This window comes from Choristoneura fumiferana, chromosome 16 (genome assembly GCF_025370935.1).
Source record: "Choristoneura fumiferana chromosome 16, NRCan_CFum_1, whole genome shotgun sequence".
NCBI classification, from domain to species: Eukaryota; Metazoa; Arthropoda; class Insecta; order Lepidoptera; family Tortricidae; genus Choristoneura; species Choristoneura fumiferana.
In genome coordinates this window covers 19983396-20003094 of record NC_133487.1, presented here as the reverse complement: position 1 = coordinate 20003094, position 19699 = coordinate 19983396, and the positions used below count along the sequence as shown (strand labels likewise).

Genomic DNA, 19699 nt, shown 5'->3' with positions numbered 1-19699 from the left:
ACTGTTTTAACTATTTAAAAGTTAGCAAAACAAAGTAAATTAGTTTTAAAATGACAAAAAAATATAGTGAAATCTGTTTTCGATAATGCATCTGGATTTTCCAGGGATCTAGGGGGTGGTTACCTTGGCCTTAGTACCTAACTACAAATTTTAGATAAACCAATACTTTCAGTCGAAGCGTAAAATGCTGCCACCATCAAATAACCTCAACCTATATACTAATATATAATTAGGCTAATATCGTACTATCACAGCATCTAGGTAATGAAAATAGTAAAATATGTGTGTGTTGGAAACAATTATGGACAAAAAATAAAACTAACTAAATGCTATGAATATTTTATTTGACCTATACTATATTCAATAATGCCTGCATGACTGAAGAACAGGTTGCAAGTGGAGTCATGGGCTTGGAACATTCTAGGGCTACTCGGGCCCCATTGCCACAGACTGTTCTCAAAGCTCTGGATACTGACACACGCCCAGAAGTTATTCAGCTCTCTATTGGCAACATATTCTTCAATTTTCTTGCAAATACGTTCAAGATGGTAAGGAGTAAACATTCCATTTGAAATAAGAAGGGCTATTCTAGTAGTTTTCAATGCATGTTCACTTTCTGGTTGACTATATGAACTGATGTAGTTTTCTGTTGGATTCAAATCAGCATTGTGAGCCAGCATACCAATCCATTCTGTCATTTCATCAGAGTCCACGTCTTCTAAAGCTGGTACTTGTTCTATATCCGGTGAAAGATGCTTTAATTTGATTGGACAGACGGTCACATTTACATTCTTGTCGTAAAAATACTTTGCTATTGATGATGGACATACATCTTCATTATTAGGCTCCCAGTACACAAAGAAGTTGAATGTCTCTAACTTACATAAGTTTGAATATAATTTATCAGTATGTCTTAGGTTTTTTAGGTCTATTCTTATTTCAAAGTAGTTGTGTGGTTGTTTTTTGCCTTCCAGGCCTAATGTTTGAAAAACAAAGTCCAAAATGTGAAGCGTTAGTACACCATCTGGCGTTACTGCGGCACAATTTTGCACAACACAATTTTTGTCTGCCGTAATGCAATACAATTTTCCCTTTTTCACAAAATTATCAATGAAATTGACATCTATGAATTCTGTAACTGAACACTTCGTTATTTTGTAGTAGTCTGTGTCTTCTGTGATCATTTCTTCTATAAAATTCGGAACATGCATTTCATCTGGACAAGTCACAATCAAACTTTTATAAAAATAGTTCATCTTTATTGTTTTCATTGCTGCCTCGCAGTTTTCATAATTTTTAGATGAGGATACTACCTTCGGACAGGGAAAATTGAAGACTTCAGGACACAACATTTTTATATTGACTAATGAATATTATGCTGCCGGAGCAAGGACAAGGAGCAAAATTAATAACACTTAACCTAACCTATAAATGATCTTTTACTATATTTTATTCTCTTAACGCATCGGAAAGTATATTAACATTTTAAATAGCACCTTTGCTAATAACAGCACGTAAAATTATGAGTGTTTAATATTTTTCACACATAAATACACCTTTAATTTTATGGGACACCTATTTAATTTTGGGTGACATTCTTCGCTTTATTTGCGATTTCTATTCCAAATTATATTAATGAGTTCGAGGCTTGGTTTGTTATTTGCTGTCAAATTAGATGCTAAAATAAAAATAGGTTCTTAGCTGCAATACGGACTTCTAACATTTTTGACATTTCGTTGACACCTCACCTTCAAAAAAAAACTATAATGAAATGAACGGTAATGGCGTTATTTTTCGCAATTTATATCACTCCTAATATATAATTCATATAATAAAAATAACTAATTTAAAATGAAATTCTTTTTTTATCTATAACAAATTACTATCGACAAGACAACATCTCTCTATCATTATTTGTGCGACATCTATTGTCGAGAAGCAAAATTATTCTGTAGTTACGCTATTACCCTTTAGATGGCGGCACGTTATATAAAATAGAATTAACATTTTTCCGACTAGATATACATTTAATTTACGTAATGTGCTGACCTCTTACATTTGTTAAATTATAATAATATAATGCCATGCACCACTGACATTTAATGCGGACATAGGTACTCATAATTTAGGTAGGTACTAACATAAATACCTACTTCGTCACTTTAATTTGGTTTTACACTAAGTATTACTTATTCTGCGGTTTTACTTAGAAACTAGTAATTGCAGACTTATTATAGAGGCTAAGTACACTAAAGAATCACTCTAAGTATATGCCGCTCACCCGTATGGGGGGCGTTGTGTGCAGTGCACTGCCCCAAAGTTCTTTGACAGGAGTAGGTACTTTGACCGTAGTAGATCAAATAGGGCTGCAACCGTCCTGTCTTTAAATCCCGACGCAAAAAGAGGGGTGTTATAAGTTTGACCGCTATGTGTGTCTGTCTGTGGCACCGTAGCCCTTAAACGGGTGGACCGATTTGAATGCGGTTTTTTTATTTGAAAGCAGGTTTTCTAGCGATGGTTCTTAGACATCTTTTATCAAAATCGGTTCAGCCGTTTTTGAGATATTGAACTTTGAAGTGACAAAGTCGGGGGTTTTCCAACTTTTTGTTCGTTAGGTTATTCCACTTATTCCAGGACATATATCCGGCTTATAGGAGGTCCTTGGCCGTCCTACCTAAGATCGTATTGTTTAACGTGCTGACTGACGTCCGCGATCGTATTCGCCATCTCTTTCTACCCTCGTCTTATACCATGGGACAGAAAGAAGCTGTGTAAACGATTGTGATTCTATGTTAAAGTAAGGCCTCTGGATATTTTTAAGAAGCAATAAATATTAAAAACATTCACACACCACTTTTATTTTTAAGTTTTATCTACATAGGTAGGTACCTAATTTGAAATATTACTGCCCTGTTACTGCGTGCTGTTTAAAAAAACCTGGTGGTCCTTACGGAGGGGCTTACTACATGTATCAGAAAGTTAAACGCCGCAGAATAAAACAAAAGCATAAAGACAATAATTTATTACAGCTATCTTAACCTAACTTATAATCAAACATAACCTAAAACTACGCTATAAACAGCTGATCGGCGGGCACGGCGGCGAAGAATGCGTCGACGGCCATCACCACCCGCTCAACTATGGATTTGACAATCGGCTGCGCTATATCCTCCATCACCTCCCGCCAGTTGCTGTTCACAAACGCACTGACTGGGTCCGCTGGAAGAAAAATATAATCTTTATCAAATCGATCCAAAGCAAAAGAACATACATACATATATAAATAGACTAGCCTTTCGCCACTTTCACCCACATTAACTACGGACAAGAATCATGATGAGATATGTATGCATAGGAAAAATTCGTGTCTAGATTCCTGTCCAGCGGTGGTGTAGGGCTTATAGCACGCAGCACGGATTGCTGAGGACCTGGGTTCCATTCCCATTCCCAGCGCTGTCTCTTTTTCTGGTTTTTCTGTGCATCCATGTCTCAGTTTGTATTTTCGACATACATTAGTAATCCCTTACGGTTATATAGTGTATTGCCTTTGCCGTATAACAAACAAACAAACGTCTTGACAATAGATAAACGACTCTCGCTACTTCATCAGTCCACCTAATTCCCATTTTCTAAGGTTACGTCTTCTGGTTCGGCGAAATACTCGTATTTAAGTTATTCAACAACAGAAAATAATCTCACCGAGCAGCTTGTTCCCGTTGAACAGGTTGTCGAAGTCAAAGGAGGTGCTGGTCTTGACCTGGTACGTGTGCCTCCACTTGTTGATATGCCAGTGCGTCTGTCCGTCTGCGCCGGGCACGTTGGTGATCTCTGTGCTGGCTTTGATGATGATGTCACCTGGAATGAACGTCAAAAGCCATAAGTATTCACTATCACTGATCCAGTGTTGCCATTATTTCCGGATTGAAAGTTTCTTAGCGAACTTCCTTCCGCTGGCGTTCGTTTCGTCATAGTGTGTTGTATGTTTTTATGTGTTTTAGTTTTTAAATGGGTCCCACTGAAAGACGGCGTTGCGGCTTGCCGTAACACTATGCTTCAGTGGGGTCCACTTTATACTATTCGATGTTATTTTTATTTTTTTCCATCTAATGTATTTTTATGAGTATCGAATATGTGTAAATTTAATGTTTCTCTCTCTCTCTCCCTCTCTCTCTCATCATCATTCATCAGACTGCGCACGGGCGCCGGGTGGTGGGTGCAAGAAGGTGCATTTACACACCTTGCAGATAAGACAATACCTAGACCTAGACCATATACGAGTATTGATTTATTAATCAATAACCTAAGAAACAAAAAGTTGGAAAACCCCCGACTTTGTCAATTCAAAGTTCAATATCTCAAAAATGGCTAACACGAATTTGATGAAACATGTCTAAAAACTATCGCTAGAAAACCTGATTTCCAATAAAAAAAACCGCATTCAAATCGGTCCACCCGTTAAAGAGCTACGGTGCCACAGACAGACACACAGATACACATAGCGGTCAAACTTTTGCAAGTGGTAGGCCCCTGGTGTTGCAGATGTTTATGGGCGGTGGTGATCTCTTACCATCAGGAGACCCACTTGCTCGTTTGCCATCCAGTCGAATAAAAAAAAATTACACAGGCTTTTTGAAAGCCGTCTTCGTCGCTGCCCTACAATGACGGAACACTCCTCTCCGGCCAGAAGACCCAAACCATAAATAAGAATCATCTTTTGCATGAATCTATCTATTTACATTTGTTGTTTATTACAGTATACATTATTTGTTTAATGTTTTTTTATCTGTTTCTTACTTCTTTGTATTGTAAAGGTTGCATGGAAGATATCGATCTGAAGCGATAAGGCCATCTATTGCTTCATCATCATCATCATCATGTCAGCCGAAAGACGTCCACTGCTGGACATAGGCCTCCCCCAAGGCCCTCCACTCAGACCGTTCTTGTGCTTTTCGCATCCACCGCGATCCCGCGATCTTAACCAGGTCGTCGCTCCATCTTGTTGGAGGCCTACCGACAGCTCGTCATCTATTGCTTAACTTAAACAATTCTCACATATTGTGGTGTACAATAAAGAGTTATTGTATTGTATTGTAAGATGGAATAAAACCTATAGTTACAAGCACAGATTTCAATCTACAAGCATGGATCTTCTTTGTCGGATACTCTTGACAGAGCAGTCGTGGTCACGGCTGTCACTTCTCTGCTGCAAGTGTTGGGAATCCACCCCCTTAGAAATAATGCTGCCAATCTTCAACAGTCAGGAAATTAATAAACTTACGGATCGTAATGGTATTCTTCCCCTCTCCCTGGACGGGGAACACCAGCAGTTGCCCGCTGAGCTTGTAGGTTCCCCGCAGCACGACGCTGCAGCGAATCACCACGACCAGTTTGCCTTTCTTCAAGTCTAGTCTGGTAACAAGACAATGTTTCAGGTTAGTTTGTCTCACGTGGCACAAGCTTGATACAGCTTACTGAAAAGCACAAATTTATGCCTATGAAGTGTTCATGGTGGGCGCTGGCCGCACCGAAGCAACTGGAGGTTTATGGGGAGCATTCCTCGCATAAATGTAGCTATCATACGGTCGCGGGTGAGCAAAATAATACGCAGTATGAGGAAACAGGACGACAAGGGGTCTGCTGTGGCCGAGCACTCAATGGACTCGGATTCGACGCACTATATCAGATTTGATAGGGTATCTGTACTTGCGAGAGAGAAATTATTCATTCCGCGGAAAGTGCGTGAAGCAATCGATATTAGTCGTCGTCCGAATTTTAACCGGGATAGTGGTTGGACGGTACCTCATCGGTGTGTGTGAACGTACCTTTACAGAGCGATGTAAGTGTTGTGTGCTACCCTACATTTGACAGTTGTAATGAAAATGATGATGAAAACGCGGGTAGTTGTGTGCCGGTGTCAGTTTCGTCGGGTAGTCGCGCGAGCAGAGCGGCGGCGCGCAGTGCGCGTGTTGCAGCAGCCGCTGAGTCGCGTTGCTCCAAAGACGAAGGGCTACGGATTAGCCCGAAACATGTCGGGCTAAACTCGATTTAAGACGTGAGTTATCCGGGTCAATATATTTAATATGAGTGAGTCTCACGGTAGTTTCATGTTCAAAATAGCAAAATAATTGTTTCAGTTAATTGATATGGACCTCCGTAACGCCTGATTCAATAAACTGATTATGGGGGAGGCCTAATCTATGTATGTCCCAGCCCCGGATCAAAGGGGGGGGGGCAAACCGGGGCACTTGCCCCGGGCGGCAGTCTCATGGGGTCGCCAAATCCTTGAGACAAGAAATGAAGAAGGAAAGAAGAAAAATGCTACTCATTGGCAGTTTTAACAGTTTTTCTCAAACACTGAAGGGGGGGCGCCACCATCAAGGTTTTAGCCCGGTTCGAAAAAATCGTTGATCCAGGGCTGGTATGTCCAGTAACAGTGGACGTCCTACATCTGATTTGATGATGATAACTATTCCCAAATTTAGAAGCGATTTATCTTTTTCATTTTTTGTTTGATTTACAAAACGAAAAATACGTGGGCACTATATTTGATGATCTAATTGACGTATTAAGGGGTGACACTCTTTACCGGCCGGGATAATACCGAAATGGAAATACCGACCCTGCTTTTCGTGTACAGTCAGTGCCCTAACCTATGTAGGTATCCACTATGCAACTAGTATGAAAAAGTTGATAGGTACATAAGTTAGGGAAAAGACCGCGTACACGCCCATACATACAAACTCAATATTTTTACCCAGAACACTATTGACCTAGTCTCAAACGAATCAAGGCAACGGATAATCGTAGTGTAAGATAAATACATATATCAGTACTGAAATACGAAGTAAATCTTTGACTCAGGTTAATTAATTTGTATTATTTATCAAGCTAGAGTAGGCTCTTACCAAGATTCAAACTCAAAACCTCTTATAGTCTGATTCACTATGCAGTCGTCAACATAAAAAGCAGTTGTAACTATAAGTCTACTGTCGCATCAGCATCCATACTTCCTCAGTGTCCATAAGTAAGCTAAGGTCGCACCAGTAGGGCTGTGTCGAGGTTACTACATCGATGATACACAGACAGCCAACCGGTCGAACAACGGATTGGGCAACAAGTTCTTGGATTTGGGTAAATTTTTGCTGGCGTGTATCGACACGTGAGCGCTCGAGTGACGATGGAAATGTGGAACATAACACTGGCCCTGCACGGCTACTACGAAACTCGAAACTCGAAGTTCGTGTCGTGCGGTCCCTCTCGCTCTCGTGTTAAACAGTATAAGTGTTAGAGGGACTCAGGGACCGCACGATACGAACTTCGAGTTTCGAGTTTCGTAGTAGCCTTGCAGGGCTCCGTCACAGGAGATGACTAAAGGAGTACCTAAATGACGCTTTTAAGTCAGCAACACGTTCGTATTTAGAATGTTTTTCTTGGCTATGTCTTGTGTGTGGTTTTTTGCCATGTGAGGTTACTGTAGGAAGAAGCGTCGGCATTTACTAAGCGAACGTCAAAGAACACTTTCCTAGCAGGTTCCTAAAAGTCACCAATAAGTGCTGGTTGACTCGTACTTGCGTCACGCATTATTGGTTCTGTTTTATTAAAATATTCATTATTTCTCGAGACATACATGTCCAACTGCCCGTAAAAAACAACTGTCCGTTTTCCTCATGCATATGAACTTTATGGCTATGACAATGACCGTCGTGACCGATGACATTGTCTACCACAATACAATCGAGAAGCGCATTGAATAAATAATGAAGTAGGTAACCGTAAATTATCTCCTATGTTTTACGATTGTGGTAAAGCAAGTTAGAAGCTTTATTTAAATATAAATGGTGCGAAAATATGATGATTAAAGGTCGGAAAAACGAGTTGTCGAGTTGAAAAAAGTTGAAAAACCCCGACACTTCAAAGTTCAATATCTCAAAAGGGATCAACCGATTTTGATGAAACATGTCTAAGAACCATAGACTCGTCGCCATCATCGAACGAAAACCTGCTTTCAAATAAATAAAAATACATTCAAATCGGTCTACGCGATTAAGAGCTACGGTGCGACAGACAGACACACATAACGGTCAAACTTATAACACCCCTCTTTTTGCGTCTGGGGTTGAAACTCAAGTTAGCTGGATAAAGCTTCAGTAATGCATTACTACTATGTACTTATAGTAGCGAAGAAGACTTATCTCATGTAGAGAAATGTGAATAAAAACTATATTTAGTTAATCAACTTAGAAAAGTCGATCTCAAAAAAGGCTGAACCGATTCCAATGAATCATAAAAAAGAACCACCGTAAAGAAATTTGCTTTCCCGAAAAAAAAACCGTATCGAAATCGGACTGTCTGTTTGAGAGTTTATACATATAGCATCCCTCTTTTAGCATTGGGTTTAAAAAACACAGCTTGTGCCTTGCAGTAGAGTAGAACGTAAACATATCAATACAGGGTTTATATACCTAGGCCGACATGATAAGTACACAACTACTACAAGATTCTGGCCTTTGGCGAATCCAGGGTTCGGGCTTGTCTTACTCAAAAGACTAGGAAGCAGTTAGCCAGCCAACGTCTTAGGGTCGATGCCTGTTTTCTGTGTAAAAACTTTTTTACTTTGGAGTTTAAGGTTCAGTTTATTTTAATTACTTATTTGCCTTTTTAGACAAGAATCAAGAATTAATCTGATTTTGAAATGACTTCCAAAAAGGAGGTTTTCGCTTCGTCACAATCTTTTTTTTTTCCAATGTAGGTACTTAGTACTTTTCAACCTTAGCCTTATGGGTGGCGCCATGGCCGTCACGTCGACGAGGTCGATAATCAAACAATTGCGTGATTAGGTCCACATTTTGCAGACACAATTAGGATCACGATAGTTTCAGACTGCATACCAGAGATAGCGAATTTGTCCTTACTGTGGCATTTTTGTTTACTTATTTAGCCATGTCGTGCAGTCACTAATAATTTATAAACATTCATGATGAACTTTGTACTGGGATCTTCTAAAATAGCTGTTAGATACTATTAGACTAGTCTTAACCTCCTAAGCCTTCCCGTACTTACCTACTTTATAAAGGATTAATTAATACTAAGAATAACGGCCGAATGTACTTTATAAAGTAAAAATTGTTCATTGAATAATGAATTCTAATAATATTGAAATAATGTCCAAAATAACAAAGCAGGTCAACCAGTCTAGGTCTTAGGCACTAAGTTTGTTATAAAATGTCAGGACTCAGGAGGTTAAATAACCTAACCATAAAAATTTAATTTTTAATACAAGCTTTTTTTGCTGACTGTACTTTCTGTTGACTGTACTTGCATTGTCACCCAAACTGCATTTGCATACCAAATTTCAAGTCGATACTATTAACCGTTGATGAGTTCCGTCCGGCGGAGACGATCCTGGCTGGACTACCAGGATGTCAAGCACTACTATGATAGATTATTGTATTGTCACGTGATTTACATAAGTATGCCAAATTTAAAGTCAATCCGACATAGACATAGCATATTAAGGGCGCGGGTAGTGTTGTAAAAAAAGTGTTTTTTAGCTAAAAAAACAATGAAAACAGATGAAAAAAACATATTTATTTTCTAAATTTGACTTTTTTCAAGACGACGAAAATAAAATTTGATCTCATGCCCTGCTTATCCGTACCGTACCTTGTATAGCGTAGCGGACACAACAACAGACAAATTTCTCTCTAGGCGCACGCGCCTATTGAAATTACATATGTTTGCAGGTGGTAGAACCTTGTGCAAGGTCCGCCCGGATTACTACCACCATCTTGCTCGCTAATCCTGCCGTGAAGCAGCAGTGCTTGCACTGTTGTGTTTCGGCGTGAAGAGTAAGACAGCCGGTGAAATTACTGGCACTTGAGGTATCCCATCTTAGGCCTCTAGGTTGGCAACGCATCTGCAATACCCCTGGTGTTGCAGATGTTTATGGACGGTGGTGATCTCTTACCATCAGGAGACCCACTTGCACGTTTGCCATCCAGTCGAATAAAAAAAAACATATTCAAACAGACAAACTTTGGCATTTGAATACAATCAGTTACTAATTTGATCTTTTGTACAGAAAAACGAACCCATGTCTTTTATCATACTTACCTATTTTTTTTTCAAAAGTGTGAAAGAATTATTTAGGTCTTTTTTTCAGCTTACACCACTGTCGCTGGTGACCAAAGTAATTGTTTGTAGTTAATTTTGAACTTACTTCACGCCATCGGCTGTGCAGTCCTTCAAGCCAGTGACAATGTTGTCTTTCAACGCAAGATGCAGTCCAGCCTCGTCAGTGGTGACCAGCTTCAGCACCATGGGGTCCAGAGATGGCACCGACAGTTCCGGGATGCCATTGGCCAGGATCGGGATGGCGGCTTGCGCTGACGCGAGGATGCAGGCCGCGTCTTCCGCCTTGCAGGGTTTGATGAAGGGGGCTGGAACGAGGAAATAAACGTTTAGTGGATCCAAGAATGGAATATGTAAATTATACCTCGTTGTCTTGCCAGATTCTTCTCAACAGTGGTTTTCCAAATCGGCGGTTGATTTTTTAACCTTAAAAAGGGTGTTATAAGTTTGACCGATATGTTTTATCAAAATCGGTTCAACCGTTTTTGAGATATTGAACTTGGAAGTGACAGACGGGGGTTTTCCAACTTATTGTTGGTTATTAATTAGCTTTTGCAATGTGATAACGCCAATTTGGCTTTAGAGACTGAATACCAGAAACCTGTAATTTGGCGTGAGTCACGTGGAAAAAAATCATGGTACCTACTGCACTGGGAAAGTGAAGCCGCGTGATAAAACTAGTGTAATTACAAATGAAAGTAACAATGAAATCCTTACAATACCGCGGATCCGACCTCGGCACCTGCGGCAAGGTTCAAAATGTACACTTATTTACTAAAAATATCGCTCCTGCCGGTCAAGGAAAACGTGCAGAACTTCTTAGCGCTGCACGTTGGCCAACATTACAGCAATAACCGCTAATTGAAATGATAACTTTTATATATTATCGTGATTAAAGCTTGCTAATTTCTTTCTCACAATTTCGTGTCAAATTTTCTGACACGGCTAGGATCACAATGATTGATGCTTAGTTTTAGTTTCAGAATTTTAAAATAATTTCCATATGTTTGTACTTTAAGTACTTCAGTTTCTTTGGTCATTGGTGATATTGAGATCGTTTTTAATTTTTTTTTATGCGACTGGATGGCAAACGAGCAAGTGGGTCTCCTGATGGTAAGAGATCACCACCGTCCATAAACATCTGCAACACCAGGGGTATTGCAGATGCGTTGCCAACCTAGAGGCCTAAGATGGGATACCTCAAGTGCCAGTAATTTCACCGGCTGTCTTACTCTCCACGCCGAAACACCATAGTGCAAGCACTGCTGCTTCACGGCAGGATTAGCGAGCAAGATAGTGGCAGCAATCCGGGCGGACCTTGCACAAGGTATTATCATAAGAATTAAGTAAAATACTAGAATTTTAATTCAACTACTAGATCTGATTATTTACGCGTGCGGAACGGCGGGTAATCACTAGAGAACCTGACTATGAAGTTTGAGGTCCCGGGTTCGACCCAGGGTCTTGGGTGTTTAATTGGTGTTTAAGCTCTTGCATCCCTTTATTTATAATAAATTGGTGAAGGCCTGCGGGTTAGCGGGAAACACCCCACGCGAAGCAAAATTTAAGATTGTTGGCTGGTTGAAGGATCTTAACTATAGTCAAACGGAAGAATTGCTAAAGATCGTAACATAGCTTTTCTGATGTCTTCTAATTCTGTAGCCTTACTTACTTCTCAACCACACACACACACACATACACACACACTCATATACACACACACACAATACATGCATTTTTGCTTTATCTCTTCTTCATTAAACTGATAGCTAAGTTCTTATATATATATTTAGAGGCCTTATATTTCACTTTATGTAATCGGCTAATACTAAGTAATTTTTCCTATTGTTAATTTATTTTAAAACCGAATCAGGCCGCCACGTGACAGGCATTGCCTAGTGTGGGGCCGCTGGATATTCATTGAATGTTAATAAGGTTACCTTTAATAAACAATTTTTATTTTTATTTATTTACTAGCTGTTGCCCGCGGCTTCGCCACCGTTGTATTTTTTCTTTATTTTCTTCCATAAAAACCTTCTCCTGACAATAACGAACGCAACTAAAAAATAATTATCGAAATCGGTCCAGCCGTTCCCGAGTTTTGCGCTTAGCAACACATTTTACGATTCATTTTTATTTATACAGATTTTAAGTATGTATTCATCTATATAAGTATGTTTATCCGTTGCCTAGTATCCAGTACCTACAAGCTTTGCTTAGTTTGGGACTAGGTCAATTGGTGTCAATTGGCCCATGATGATGATATTTATTTATAATATAGATAAACACAGCGCTTCACAGTAATATAAAAAGTAACAATAAATATCCGCGTCGCTCTGCAAACAGACAAACACGCTGACATCAGCTCAAACAGACGCTAAATAAACAATTTATTTGTCAAGAACAATCCAGGAAACTGGACCCAAGGAACCCTACTTATAGAGAATGTGGATTATACAGATCTAGTGAACAATATCTTTTCATCGTATCTTGTCGGATAACTTCGTATTTTATCTTAACTTCAGTGAGTTAGTCGAGAACGCAACATAAATTCGAACATTTCTGCCGAAATATGATAGCAAAACATTATTCAGTACACTGTACTAATTTTAAACTTATTTTAAAGCCTTGTTCGGAGTAGGCTAGTATTTTAGTCTAGTGGCGAGTAATTTAGTAGCTAAACTATTCGCTACTGCCTAAAAATCGTTCGCATTACAGTCGAGTAAAGCTCACAAGTCAGTGGTACTCTTCTTCACGTCAACTAATGAACTCGACTAAATCGACAGGTTCGGACTTGTTTAGCCGGCGGCCAAGTGAGCACGGACGCGTGGTGGGGGGTGCTACTCGCTACTAGACTACTAAAAAAAATAGAATAAAATGGATTGGCTCGACTAAATTACTTACTAATCCACTCGACTAATTTTTTGGTGTTCAGACACGTTTAGCTACTAAATTACTCGCTCAACAATAAGCATTGAATTAATAAAACTACCTGTCTGTCCTAACTTAAAATACTTACATAAAATAAAATAAAACCTTTATTATATTTTGAATTGTATTTAGTGAACATTTACTGGCATCACTTTAGCCGCTGCCAGATGTAATCCATCCCAGCCTATATACGTCCCACTGCTGGGCAGACGCCTCCTCTCAGAACAAGAGGGCTTGGGCTATAGTTCCCACGCGGAACCAGATGTAATGGTTGGGATTAAACGGCGACGTTAGCCTTCGGTTTATCATTAGAAGAGAAAGAAAATATTAATTTTTTCATTCCACAAACTAAAAGTTTACATGAAGCAGTATCCGGTGTCCTAACTCGGCTAAAAGAGTACTTAATTTTATATTTTTGTGAGTCTTAACTAAATTTTTATTGTAAAATTTTATAATTTTATATACGAAAATAGGAATAAACACAATTTTTTTATGTGAAAAACAAAATTATAGAGCAAGATTCTAGGACTTTCTTAGTTATGTTCAAATCTTTAAATAATTTATTGAATCAGGCGTTACTTTGCGGAGGTCCATATCAATGAACTAAAATAATTTCCTTGCTCACCCGCGACCTTACGATAGCTAAGCTTATGCAAAATATGCGTGTTCATGCACAACTGTTGTTACAACTGAGTCTAACAACTGGTAGCATGGTGTACGGTTGTGTCACTCTGAAGATGAGCTCTGTTTGAGTTCGAAACGCGTCAGTGTAGTGTGGTGGTGGTGATAGATGGGTTTGTGTGATTTGTGTGTGTTCTTACAGTGTGGAGGTGGAGGAACTGCATGAACACGCATATTTTGCATAAGCTTAGCTATCGTAAGGTCGCGGGTGAGCAAGGAAATTATTTTAGTTCATTCAAATCTTTATCTGTATAGGTCTGTATTTTTAGGGTTCCGGAGCCAAAATGGCAAAAACGGAACCCTTATAGTTTCGCCATGTCTGTCTGTCTGTCTGTCCGTCCGCGGCTTTGCTCAGGGACTATCAATGCTAGAAGCTGTAATTTTGCACAGATGTATAAGTAAACTATGCCAATAAATAGTACAACTAAAAATTAAAAAAAAAATTTTTTAGAGTAAGTACCTACCTCCCAATCCTCCCATAGACGTAAAGTGGGGGTGATTTTTTTTTTTCTCATCCAACCCTATAGTGTGGGGTATCGTTGAATAGGTATTTTAACCCATTAGGGGTTGCTAAAACGATTTTTCGATTCACTGATTTGTTTGCGAAATATTCAACTTTAAAATGCAATTTTCATTAAAATCGAGCGTCCCCCCCCCCTCTAAAATCTAAACCAGTAAGAGGAAAAATTTGAAAAAAATCAGGATGGTAGTAAGTATATCAAACTTTCAAGGAAAACTATAACGGGCTAAGTTTGCTTGAGAATTATTAGTAATTTATGAGTAATAGCAGCCTAAGGTATATACCTAAACTTGGAAGATTCCGTATAAAATACGAAATCCTTAGAAAAATATTACTTAATTTTTTTGTAATGGCTACGGAACCCTATTTTGGGCGTGTCCGACATGCTCTTGGCCGGTTTTTAGATATAGTTTTTATTTGACGTATTTACTTTAATTTATGAATGCTATAACAAATGTTACAAATATGTAGGCGTACAAGTATCGCTATACAACGAGGAAATACGGCCAGCCTTCTGGGCACCTTACCCGTTGACGGCGATTTAGGCCAAATTTTCTATCTATAGTTTAATTATGTTTTATTATGATTGTTTTTAACTAAATAAAAAAGCAACTTTTATAAAAAAATGAGATGATCCTGAATAGAATATTATTATCAATTAAGTACTATTTAAGTCGCACAATTATTATTAAAATTATTGTGTTTAAAACATGCCGTTTAAAATCGAACTGTACCTTCTACTCTACATTAATCACTTTTTTTGGTTTAAAATTGTACTGGCCATTTTTATAAGTTTTTTGCAAGCTTTCATTAACTTTTTTTTTTTAAGTCTGATTACAGTCACTTCTAGTGGGTGCTTTACTAAAAATTTGGTAAGGCCTTAGACATATATGTAATTTGGTAACAATTTAAGTGTAGTCAACAAAAATGTAAAAAATATATATTAGTAACGCTTTGCAATTTTAATTGTTTCGTTATATAAATAAATAAAAAAACAATTAAGCTTTATTAACACGGAAGAACTAAACAGTATAACATGTAAAAAAACAAATTAATTTAATTAAAGCGACCAATTTTTGTATCGTCTAGCAACACAAGCGAATTGTTCTCGCGATACATATAAGTTGAACTGTAAAAATCTTAATTAAATTATTGTTCTTTAATATAATTTCTTCATATTTTAAAAACCTTCTATGGAATCCTGGCTTTTTGAAGAAAATATTTTCCCAGATTACCTATTCATTTCCCAACGAACGATTTACGAACGATTTTTTTCTGAAACTGTAAACTATTCTGGATATATTTCAGGACTATCTTGCAGAACTCTATAAGTTAGATTAGTTTTATAACAATGCTATTATACTTACTTACATTAATAAAAAATAGTTCGTCCACATGGAACAGCTGGGAAACGACACATTTGGAAAAAGAAATTTCGGCGAGAAATTAGAGCACTTTTTAACACCTTATTAAAACAGACTTATAAACTTACCCGAAGCGGACCGCACCCCCAGTAACACAGCCATGAAACAAAAGTATCTTAACATTTTAAATTTTAATAAATTGTTACTAAATGATAAAGATAAACAATCGATTATACCGGCGCAGGCGCGTTTAAGCTCTGACGCCGACAAGGCCGCGCGCGAGCTTTTATGGCGTTCTCGGATTCTACGCTGTAGGTGTGTGGGTCAAACCGGCGCACGCGCTGATGCCGATTATAGTATTCATATTATAGCATCATCAGCCGGAAGACCTAGTCTGTCCACTGTTGAACAAAGGTCTCCCTTAGAAGGCCCTTTATCATTAACCGGAAGTAGAAGCGTCCACAGCTGAACAAAAGCCTTAGAACGCCACAATGAACGATAATTTGCCACTTGAATCCACAGGTTGCTTAGTAGGTATACAGGATGGCTTATTTAGATCGGTCAGTATGGGAAAGTCTGAAACTTAAGACAATACGTAAATGAGAATGTAAGTTTTATTTTTCAAAACGGCCGGGTTCGATTCCCGAGCTAAGTACACTTTTTTGAAATGTATGAATGCAGTTTTTCTTGTTATTAAAATCGATTTTGCTGCTCTCTGTTGGATATACTATATCACAACATGTGAGCAATAAATCACTTTGACTTTGACCGAATAGAGCGAGAAATTATGTCGATCACTCGTGCTTACGGTGCTGCCCTCAGCATGGCGTATGACGCATACGTGTTTTAATCACAGATATTCTAAAGGATGCATTTGATTCACAGAAAACAGACAGAAAGCTAATTTTTCAAAGCACAATATAGTTTCACTACAATACACACACACACACACACACACACACACACACACACAGTAACGTTACCGCTTCGGAACCACTTTTAGCAATTTTTAGGGTTAACATAGGGCGTCCCCCCCTCTAAAATCTAAACGGGTGGGTGGAAATTTTTTAAAAAATTCACAATGGTTGTAAGTATATTAAACTTACAAGGAAAACTATAGCGGTTAAGTTTGCTTGAGAATTATTAGTAGTTTAAGAGTAAATAGCAGCCTAAAGTATAAAATATACCTAAACTTGGAAGGTTCCGTATAAAATACGAAATCCTTAGAAAACTATTACGTAAATTTTTCGTAATGGCTACGGAACCCTATTTTGGGCGTGTCCGACACGCTCTTGGCCGGTTTTTAGTTTTAAGTTTGACAAAAATGGTACAAATAGTGACAGGTTGCTAGCCTACGTAGGCGACTACGGCGTATAATAATACATTATGTCAAATGTAGTGAACAATTTTCTGCCATCGTTTTTTGTCGGAAAAGTTCGTATCTATCTTACTTTCTCAACTAGCTTACTAAGTCAGGCCTATTGCCTAACGTGACTACTCTAGAGAACTACCTACGTATAAATTTCTGTTGCATATGGCATCTTTTTAGGAAATTAGTAAATAACTCAAAAAACAGACACACACATCTCAGCCTTCTATACGTCACGCTGCAGGGCACAGGCCTCTTGAAATGAGAAAGATTGGGCCATAGATCCCATGCGGGCCTAGTGTGAATTGAATTAATTTCGCACATAAATTTCGAGAAACTCAGAGGTGCGACCTAATTGGAACCCGTGATCCTATGGTTCAGATGTCATAGCCAAACCACTACGCTACCACGACTGCTTCTTGGTGGTACTTGGGCACTAAAAAATAGTATTTTATGCAACTGTATCGTAATAAGGGTCGTTAAAACACGAGTGTGGGTTTCATAATAGGGTCACATGAGTGTTTTAAGGCCTAATTACGTACAGTTGCATACAATATTTTATCTATATCCATATATTAAATCCTCTATCATGTGTTCAAGAACCATTGAGAATGACCTGCATTAACGAGAACTAGGTAGGTATGTCTGCCCCACGAGCTGCGCCCGCGACGACCTGCTGCTGCACGTGGTCGCGGCGCCCCCCCGTGCTGTAATGATGTATGAAATCTCATTACAATACAGATTTCTGTATCCTAATGACTATTACGATACAGCCGTGTTCATAATAGAATCCAATGTCGTAATGCTGGTCATTATACCTATGGTTTTTGAACGCATAATTGAGGATTTACTATATGGGTGTAGATAAACACATATTATAGTTGACAATTTGTAGTATTATGTATGTATGCTTTATTAGTACAGCACGAGCATGAACGATAGTCAACAATCGCTTCGTCCGGCACGTGTGGTGTGGCACGATTGGAAAACTCCCGCGCATCATTCATGGCGACTGGCGAGAGATCGATGGCGTATGATAACGCCAATTTTCGGAATTACATCAATCTACATATCTATTCTATCTTTGATCCATCTGACTGAGGTAACACTATCAGTCACTGAGCACATTGAGCGCATTTGAGAAATTAGGATGCGGTTCTCCCTGGATTAACATTTACCTAGTCTTTACTTCGTTTGAGAAAACTTATTAGGTACCTATAAAATACGTATACGTTTCCGGTTATAAAATACGTCTCGATCGCGTTTGCGTTAAAATCTCAATTTGTATGGAAACACGAACAGCGCCTCTAGCGGAACGTTTGCGATGTTCGTGTTTCCATACAAATTGAGATTTGACGCGAACGCGATCGAGACGTATTTTGTAACCGAATAATTACACTAGAGGTACTGTTCGTGTTTCCATACAAATTGAGATTTTAACGCGAACGCGATCGAGACGTATTTTATAACCGGAAACTTACACTAAGGCCTTGTGTAGGTGACACGCGTGACACGGGTCAATTACTCGTAATTCTGCAAATGAGAAACAGTGCTTAATCTTTGTCTTTAAATTAACTCATGTATCTGTAAAAACAATTGAGTCGCTGTATTAAATAAACATATTTAGATATTTTTTTTTGATTTTTATATACCTTTGTTATGGAAATAAACTGTAGGTTATAGGTAACCCGAGACATCCAAAACACAGAGGAGCATTTTCCCTGTATTAGGCAGCGTTTCCACCAGAGATGCGCGAGGATGTGTTGCGAGAAATTTGTTTACCACGAATGAACCAATAGGAACGCTTTCTTTTACCTATAGGCTTGCTCCGCCGAGCTGTTTCCACTAGAGCTGCGCTGAGCGAGGATAGATTAATGTAGCGTTTCTATTGGTTTATCACATTCCTCGCAATGCAACCTCGCGCTACCCTCTAGAATATACGGCCAAAAAGTGTTCAGTCGAATTCAAGCTAACTTGAAAAACATACCCATCAACAGATCTCGCCTGGTCCATTTTGACATAACTTGCACTAATAAACAAAATTAACATCAGAAACAACTAACACAACAAAACCAATGACATCAACATGCAAATTGAACTCGTTGATCATCAACCAGTAGCCGAAAACCAGTTGTTCACAAAAAACATGCTATTCTACTGGTATTTACTAGATTTCCAGCTGAGAAGCCGGCAAAACAGACAGATAGAAAGGAAAATAAAAGGAGAATGGGCTGGTTTACTAATTTTTCGGCGATAATTATTTAGAAAATTATTAGCTCACACACTATTTATCCCATATTTGTATTTGGGCGAAATACTTCCCAAATCAACGTTTGGTTCTCTGCCTTTTCCCAATTTACGATTCCTAAATGTTTCATTTGCCAAACTGCGTTTAATTTCCCAACTCACGATTTTCTATGAAACCATGTTTTTTCGGAACTTTCATGAAACAAACCTAATCTAACCTGCTGTGTTCTATAAAACCATAAGAAAATACATTGAGATTTTTATTTGTTTTGCAGAAAATCGTGAGTTGGCAAGTGAAACATTTGGGGGAAAAAATGTTGCGAAATAAGAAAAATGCGAAGTTATGCCAACGATAGGTTTGCCAAAAGAAAGGTCTTCAATAAAAAATATATTTACTTAGTCCGTTGGTTATATTATCAGGAAATTGGTCATATTGTTTTTATTTTGTCAATTAAA

General features: G+C 38.5%; 2 protein-coding genes across 2 annotated transcripts; both read right to left on the bottom strand.

Annotated features, from left to right (window-relative positions):
• Positions 1–329: 329 nt before the first annotated feature.
• LOC141436438 (ribonuclease P protein subunit p40-like) lies at positions 330–2006 on the bottom strand. Its single transcript, XM_074099425.1, has one exon. The coding sequence runs from the start codon at positions 1350–1352 to the stop codon at positions 330–332; it is 1023 nt and encodes a 340-aa protein (XP_073955526.1). The 5' UTR covers positions 1353–2006.
• A 1001-nt stretch (positions 2007–3007) lies between these two features.
• Positions 3008–15897, bottom strand: LOC141436439 (protein takeout-like). Its single transcript, XM_074099426.1, has 5 exons — positions 15756–15897; positions 10220–10439; positions 5279–5409; positions 3700–3855; positions 3008–3219 (listed from the first exon to the last, which is right to left on the bottom strand). The coding sequence occupies exons 1-5, from the start codon at positions 15808–15810 to the stop codon at positions 3068–3070; spliced, it is 714 nt and encodes a 237-aa protein (XP_073955527.1). The 5' UTR covers positions 15811–15897; the 3' UTR covers positions 3008–3067.
• Positions 15898–19699: the final 3802 nt, after the last annotated feature.

Excerpts from the sequence above, each read along its gene's own strand:
- LOC141436438 (XM_074099425.1), bottom strand. The coding sequence starts at position 1,352 with ATGTTGTGTCCTGAAGTCTTCAATTTTCCCTGTCCGAAGGTAGTATCC.
- LOC141436439 (XM_074099426.1), bottom strand. The coding sequence starts at position 15,810 with ATGTTAAGATACTTTTGTTTCATGGCTGTGTTACTGGGGGTGCGGTCC. Across the intron at positions 10,440-15,755 it reads GGGGGTGCGGTCCGCTTCGG|CCCCCTTCATCAAACCCTGC; the intron begins GTAAGTTTATAA and ends TCCTCGTTCCAG. Across the intron at positions 3,856-5,278 it reads GAAGAATACCATTACGATCC|GTGACATCATCATCAAAGCC; the intron begins GTAAGTTTATTA and ends CGTTCATTCCAG.